The following is an 8,077-nucleotide window of genomic DNA, read 5'->3' as shown; positions in this document are numbered from 1 at the left end:
CGATATCGCATTTGCGAGTCAGGCTCCGCAAATGCGAAGCCTGCAGGCCTGCTATGCTCAGCTGTAATTTCTGCAATTTTTCTTAAGTTCAAACCTTCCCGAATCACATCCGAAACACACCCGAGCCCTCGGGACTCCTAACCAAACACACGTACCAACTCAATAACATCATACGGACTTATTCGTGCGATCAAATCGCCAAAATAACATCATTATCAACAAATTAAACCTCAAAATCAAAGCATTTTTCTCAAACTTCATCAAGTATCAAATTTAGCGATTTAAGTCGAATCACGTCAAACGACGTCCGTTTTCACCAAATTTTACAGAAACATCTTAAATCATATATAAGACCTGTACCGGCGGCCGGAACCAAAATACGAGTCCGATACCAACACGTTCTAATCAAATTTCATTTCAAATTTCCTTAAACAATTTCAAAAAATAATTTCCTTTAAAAATTCATTTCTCGGGCTTGGGACCTCGGAATTCGATTTCGGGCATACGCCCAAGTCCCATATTTTCCTACGGACCCTCCGGGACCGTCAAATTACGGGTCCGGGTCCGTTTACCCAAAACGTTGACCAAGGTCAAATTTATTCATTTTAATATCAAAACTTAGCATTTTTCGCAGAATTTCATATTTAAGCCTTCCGGCTACGCGCCCGGACTGCGCACGTAAATCGAGGCGACTCTAAATGAGGTTTTCAAGACCTCGGAGTCTTAGAATTCAATTAAAAACAAGTGATGACCCCTTTGGGTCGTCACACTCCCATTGATGCCAAGATGCGGGAATCGGGGCTAAGGTGATTCGGCATGTTAAGAGGAGAAGCACAGATGCTCCGGTAAGGAGGTGTGAACGGCTAGTTGTGGAGGGCACGAGAAGAGGTAGATGGCGACCTAAGAAATATTGGGGTGAGGTGATCAGGCAGGATATGGCGAGGCTTTGGATTTTCGAGGACATGACACTTGACAGGAAGATGTGGAGGTCGAGTATTAGGGTTGTAGGTTAGGAGGTAGTTTAGTCTTGCCTTACTTCGCACCTTTGTAAGACTAGTCTGGTAGAGTTTTTTTGTCTAAGATAGTTAGTGGCAATGTTGTGTCTTACTGTTTCGCTTTTCAATGCAGGACCTTTTGATTAGCTTTCGCTTTTGGTTTGCATCTTTCTTCTAGATTTCATATTGTTCCGATTTTTCCTACGATTTCTGTGGTACTACTAATATTGTCTCATTTTTGTCTTTTTGTTTTCTTGAGCCGAGGGTCTTCCGGAAACAACCTCTCTACTCCTTCGGGGTAGGGCTAAGGTCTGTGTACACAGTATCCCCCCCCCCAGACCCCACTAGTGGAATTTTACTGAGTTATTGTTGTTGTTGTTGTTGTTGTTCTAATTCGTACCCTACTTTTTTTTTTTGTAATATTGCACATTTATTTTTTATATTACTGGTATGTGACATCGTAAAATAACGATATCCAAAAGTTATATTCATTAAAATGATATAATACAATACAATACAATATAAACAATATAATATAATACGTTACGAAACAATATGAAGCAACCATCCAAACAAGATTTTCCAAACACCTCACCTATATATATATAGCACATGCATTTATCACGTAGAGCGCCAAATGAGGAATGAGGTAATTTGCACTCGAAATAATGACATTAGCAAGAAAACTTAATAAAAGGAAAGAATAAAAATAGGAGAAAGGATATGTCCATGTCAAAGACTGTTAAGGCTAGAGTATGAAGTGAAACAAATAACAAAACTAGGAAAGCGCGCCCCTCTTCTTCCCACAGCAGTCACAGTCCCCTGCAGACCTCTCATCAGCGTCTTCTCTTTATAAGACTCAACTCTCTAACTTTCTTCACGAAAAGCTTGTGATTCCTTTTTCCTCGAGCAAAAGCGATTCCTTAAAAGTAAGATAGTTCTCCTCTTAACATATTATCGGTCACATCGAAATTTTGTATGGAATTTGTCACTCATCCCCTCCCACCTTAACCATGAACAGTCTTATACTCTCTCCGATTCATAATAAGTGTCCAATTTGCTTTTAGCACACTCATTAAGAAAATACTAAATTCTATACAAAAATACCTACTATGACTAAACTACCCCCAATTAAACATTTAATGTGAGGAGTAAGAAAATTTTTTAGGGATATGTACATAAGGGTTATTTTGTAAAAACAAATTGAATTCTTTCTTTTTTTTTTTTGGTCAAAATAAACTTTATTTAACCAAGAACAAATATAAAGTGCCTCTAACTCTTTAGGACTCAAGAGTTAGACTCATTACATCAATACAACCACTTTAACTACTTTTTGGAAAAACACTCTTGACTAATTCGACATACAATAGCAACCAAATACAGACATATACTTCCTATGGAAAACTATTCAGCTGCTCAAGTCTCTTCTTCCATTTCGCATTTTGCTGTCCTTTAATTTGGATTTGAAGGACAATGTCTCTAATCTTTCTCTCTGCTTCCTTCTCCTTCCCTTGAAATCTTCTCATATTCCTTTCTGTCCATACTTGATACGTTACTGCAGCAAACAAGAAGACCAGAATGTTGTTTTGGGCTCGACCACTTCTTGCTCGTTTACTCATCCAGGCAACCTCTTCAAGCCATGTGCCTATCTGGTGATTTTCCCCCATCCAAGCAAGCAGCTTGCTCCAAATATACCTTGTATATTGACATTCAAAGTATATGTGTTCCATATTTTCAGTCTGTCCTCACTTACATAATACACAGTCTTGGTCTACTTGAATTCCCCATTTTGCAAGGCGATTCACAGTAGTCAGTCTGTGATTTAAGGCTAACCACAAGACAAAGTTGTGCCTAGGAATACCATTTCCCAGCGTCAATGCTTTCCATTCAACTTTAAGGTATTGAGGTCTTGATAGAGTATACATTTTGTGGATCACACAAAATTTATCCATGTTTGCAACTGTTTCTATCTTCTTATACCAATCCCTAATATCAAAGATCTTCTTGACTAACCAACTAGCTTGCCTTGGTGTCTGCATCACAGTAAAGTCTTCCTTCTTTATGTACATAGCATGTATCCATTTGATCCATAATGCATCCTTTTTCATGTGTATTGCCCACATCATTTTACATATAGCAGCCTTGTTCCACCATTCAAAGCTAATCACATTTAATCCCCTTGCAGAAGTAGGCATACATATTCTCTCCCATGCAATTAGAGCTCTTTTTGAGGGGTTGTAATTGCCTGTCCATAGAAAGATTCGACATACAGCATTTACTAACTGTATAATCTTCTTTGGAATAATGAATACATGTCCCCAGTATGTTTGCATTTCAAATAGTATACTTTTTATCAGCTGCAATCGACCACTGTATGACAGCAACTTCGAAGTCCAGCACTTTATTCTATTTGTGATCCTTTCCACCAGAGGTAAACACTGATGTATTGACAGCTTCCTGGAAGACAGTGGTACCCCCAAGTACTTAAAGGGTAGAGTCTCCATTTTAAACTGAAACTCTGAGCATATCATTTCCTTGAAATCTAGACTCACACCAACCAAAATTTAAATCTGGAACATCTTTGAGAGTCTTCAAGGTTCTGTTGAGATACTCCATTACTAGGACAAAGAGGTATGGTGACATAGGATCCCCCTGCCTCAATCCCTTTTCTGCTTTAAACCTTTTAGTCAAACCTCCATTGATCAGAATAGAGTAACTAGCATTTGTTACACATTCCATGATCAGTTGAACTATCTTGCTAGGAAACCCTTACTTCAGTAGCACCATCTGTAGGAAAGGCCATTCAACAGAATCATATGCTTTCGTTATATTTACTCTAATAATGCATCTTGGGGACACTCCTTTTTTGTTGTATCCTTTCACCAGTTCATGAGCAATGATCACATTATCCAGTATGCTTCTCCCCCCAATAAATGCTGATTGAGCTGGTCCAACTATATGATCCACCACTGACTTTAGTCTATTTGTGAGTATCCTAGCTATGAGTTTATACACAGTAGTACAGCAAGCTATAGGCCTAAACTCTTTTACATAGGTTGGACTGGCTACCTTTGGCACAAATGTGATTGTAGCACTACATATTTCCTTCAGTAATTTCCCTGTGTTGAAGAACTCTATCACTGCCTTGATCACCTCTACACCAACTATATGCCAGTACTCTCTGAAGAATTCCACTGGAAAGCCATCAATACCAGGTGCCTTGTCTCTTGGCAGTTGTTTCAACCCCTGAAGTATCTCAGCTTTTGTTACTGCTTTAATCAATTCCAGCTGATGTTCTCACTTCAAGCATGGACCATTTCTAGCTATATTCACATCAAGGCAAGACAGTTCAGCTGCCTTTGTTCCCAATAACCTCTCAAAAAAATAAAAAAGCAAATTGGACACTTATTGTGAACCGGAGGGAGTAGCATCTTTGGTCAAGTTTTTTCGGTTTTGGAAAAGCTGAAAAAATAGTTTCTCTCCAAAAGAGTTTTTTTGAAAAGCAGTTTAAAGAAAAATACAGTTAGAAATATTTTTTAAAAACTTCGTCAAATATATTTGTTGTTTAAAAATATTTTTCAAATTAATTAGTCAAATACAAACTTTAAAGAAAAGCAATTTTGGTTAAAAAAAAACTCCCCCCGTTCAATTTATGTGAAGTTATTTTCTTTTTGGTTTGTTCAAAAAAGAATGACCCATTTTTATATTCGGAAACAATTTAGCTTTTATAACCTCACAAATAATCTGGGCCCCTTTTTGACTTGTTTAGGACCACAAATTTTAAAAGTATTTATTTTTTCTTAAACTCCGAACGCAGTCAAACAGATTTACGTGAATTAGAACAGAGGAAATACTTCTCAAAATAAATTGATTTTTGGAAACTTAGCTAAACAGCTATCTGTGTGTCCACAACTCCAAATCAACATGCCATAATGACCACTCTATTGTTACGCTCTTTGATTTAGAATTCCTTTTTTTTTCAAATAAATATTCCTTTCATTTTAAAAAGAATTAATCTTTTACCACTTAGGGAATCAAATAAAGTTTTTTTTTTTTTACTTTTTTAGAATAATTCATAAATACATTAAATTGTTACTATTGTGACATTATGCTATTTTTTATGTAGTTTTTGAATATATAAATTTATTTCCAAAAATTAAAGGAATCTATATCCAAATTTACACCAAAATTAATTAATTTTGATTTTCATACTTGGAAAAAGTCCAAACAATTGAAACAAAAGGATAATAAACTGCATAAAACTCGAAGAAATAGTGGAAGACTTTGCTCATAAGTTAAAGTGAACGGAAACCATTAAAAACTCGAGTTCAAATTCAAGTAGAGACAAAGCGTCAAATAAATTATTGAGTACCTATACCAAATTAGAAACATATATCTAGTAAAATAATTAAAATGCACACATACTGAGTCGGGTATCACCGTTATTAAAAACAAAACAAGAAAACAGAAAATGAATAGTGCAAAACCAAGTCGTTAGGATTAGGCGAATACTTACGGCTCACGCCATGAATATATTGGGAATTGGATGTTGCCCCGTGCCTAACCCTAAGCTCATATACTTCTCACTTTTCTACGGCCTGCTTACTAAAGGTTGAAACGTTCCAAACGCACTTGTCATCTTTTGCCTTTTCCCTCCTTTTTTTTGCACAATAATACAAACACCAAAAAATAAAGAATTAAAACAAGGGTATGCACCATATAGTTTTTCCAAAGTCTTTTCTTTTCCTTCATTTTTTTCTGGGAATTTTATCTGGAAAGTACATTAAAGACTCCTCCATCCGTTACACTAAACTTTGAAACCTACCTCACCAAATCATGGGTCCATGTTAGCAATGTACATCTAAACCGGGCCTAGCTCACTCACTAAACCTGCTCCGGTTCTCTTTTTTTCCTTCATCTAAAATACCTTTCTTTCCTAACTAAAAATAAAATTCCCTACACTGCAAACACCTTTTTTAATAATTAAAATATCTTCAAAAACTCTGAACCGGCTAAGCTGAACCGCTTTCTTCAAATTCCTTCTTCCGCCGCATCTCCAAAACTTTCCGGTGATTGTTCGAGTGCAACTCGCTTGAAAACGTTGGGCTGCAAGCCGGCCGGTATTCCGGAAGCAGCCGACCGGACTTGAAGCGAACCCCACAAGCGTTACAAAGCGTTTTCGCACCCATTGGCCCGGCCCGCCACTGGGGGGTTTTTTGAACCCCACAATGACTGCACCGCCGCGGTTGTTGAGGCCCATTTCCACCTTGAACCGCCGGTTTCCTCTTTGGTTTCTTAGCTAGCGGTTTACCTGGTGACTCAGCAGTGTGAACCGGAATTTGGTAAAGGACCCAATTGGAAGGAGATGAGGACATGGTTGTGGTGGAGGAAGACGAAGATGAAGAGGAAGATGACTCGGTCAATGAACCTGAACCGGCTGGCCAAACTCGAACGCTAGTCCTCCCACGCTTGGTTCTCGCCTTGGTTTGAACCGGAGTGATGAAACATGACTTCTCTTGAACCGGAATTTCACAGTCCTCCGACTGGTTCACGACCGGCTTGACCGGTAGTTTTCCGGCAGGATAAGTTAGTGAGTATTCAGAAAACGAGTCTTCAACAAAATGAGACAGCCATTCAAGGCTATCCAAGTCATCCGCCTGTTAAAAAACCGTTCTTTACACTTCAGTTGAAAAAAACACTTCAAATTTTAAAAAAGCGTTTCTTTTTAATGAAAAAAACGAAACTTTTCAACAGAAACGTAAGAGGGGTGGCAAAGGACTTACCGGAACAATGAGTTCACTCCCAGGAAGAGAATCAAAATCTTCTTTTGCAGGAGGAGAAACGGTGTCGTTTTCCTTCTCAGCTTCTTTGTCCTCAAGTTGTTTTTGGGGCGAAACAGAAACTGAAACGGAACAAATTTTGTGAACAGCGTTATCTTCTCCTTTTTCTTCTTCTCCTTGGTCTTCAACGAAGCCATTGGAGAAGTCAAGGAGGTCGTCAACGAAGAAGTCGTCGCCGGAGACAACATTTTGACCGTTTCCATTGGCCCACAAGTCATCCCCATAGGCTTGTTGGTGGTTCGTTTTCAACGCTGCCTCAGACATAAAACTGCTTTTCAACGCCCCTTCCACACAGTCCATTCCCTATTTTTAAAAAACCATAACAGTTACAAAATCAAATTCATTTCACAACAAGAAAGATTAAAAAAAAATAACAACTTTAGGGTTTAAGGAAGAAGAAAAGTATATACCTGGTCAGAAGGCGAATGAGAAAGAGGTGAAGGAGAGGAAGAAGAAGAAGGCGGAGGAAGAGGATGAGGAGATAGGGAAGAAGAGAAGGTAAAAGGGTTGAAAGGGGAGAAAAAAGAGTGGTGTTGAGTTCGGTAAAGCATTGAATAAGAGACAGATAGGGGGAAACACACACACAAATATTTTTTGCTTTCTTACTTTAAACTTCTCCCTTATAATTTTTTCCAAACCAAAACCCCTTCTATCTTTTTATTTCCCTTTTTCTTTTCTTGTACTTTTCTGAGGGGGGTTTCACTTGAATACTAGTTAGTACTTGAGTATTTATAAGTCAGTTTCTAATGGCAAATTTAATACATTGACTTATTTTGTAAGATTACACAGATTACATACTAATAATTCAATTATTCCCATCCATAATATTTTATGTAATTTGGGGCCACTGCAAATTTATACCCTTTTACTGGTGGGAAGTTCAAAATTTAAACAAATTTGCTTTTCTAATTCTTACTTTAAGTACTCAAGTTTACTAAAATGACAAAAGCGACCTAACTCTCACAAAAAATTTCCTTAATTTCTCATTTAAGTCCTAATTCAAAATTATAACTAGTTGGTAACGTTTCTCTTTTTTGATTGATCTGCTTAATCTTATATTTGCCTTGCAATTTAGGTTAGAAGGGTTCTTACTATGTGAAAATACTCTTCATATTAATGAGTTTGCTTTTTTAGTTTTTTAACTTCATACGAAAATATATTTGTTGCTATTAATTAACGTGGTAATCTTTTTTTTATTTCTCGCGAAAATTTCTATTAACATAACTCCGTACTTTAATATAG

General features: G+C 37.3%; 2 protein-coding genes across 2 annotated transcripts; both read right to left on the bottom strand.

The window, feature by feature from the left end:
* Nucleotides 2,390-3,499, bottom strand: LOC109232543. The gene is made up of 2 exons (XM_019398310.1): nt 2,756-3,499; nt 2,390-2,644 (listed from the first exon to the last, which is right to left on the bottom strand). The coding sequence occupies exons 1-2, from the start codon at nt 3,497-3,499 to the stop codon at nt 2,390-2,392; spliced, it is 999 nt and encodes a 332-aa protein (XP_019253855.1).
* LOC109232104 (GATA transcription factor 5) lies at nt 5,686-7,530 on the bottom strand. The gene is made up of 3 exons (XM_019397766.1): nt 7,246-7,530; nt 6,779-7,138; nt 5,686-6,652 (listed from the first exon to the last, which is right to left on the bottom strand). Exons 1-3 carry the CDS (start codon nt 7,384-7,386, stop codon nt 6,008-6,010), a joined length of 1,146 nt encoding a protein of 381 aa, XP_019253311.1. The 5' UTR covers nt 7,387-7,530; the 3' UTR covers nt 5,686-6,007.

Source organism: Nicotiana attenuata, chromosome 9, assembly GCF_001879085.1.
Source record: "Nicotiana attenuata strain UT chromosome 9, NIATTr2, whole genome shotgun sequence".
Lineage (NCBI taxonomy): Eukaryota > Viridiplantae > Streptophyta > Magnoliopsida > Solanales > Solanaceae > Nicotiana > Nicotiana attenuata.
Note: the sequence above shows the minus strand (reverse complement) of the source record. Positions and strands in the feature narration are given on the sequence as shown.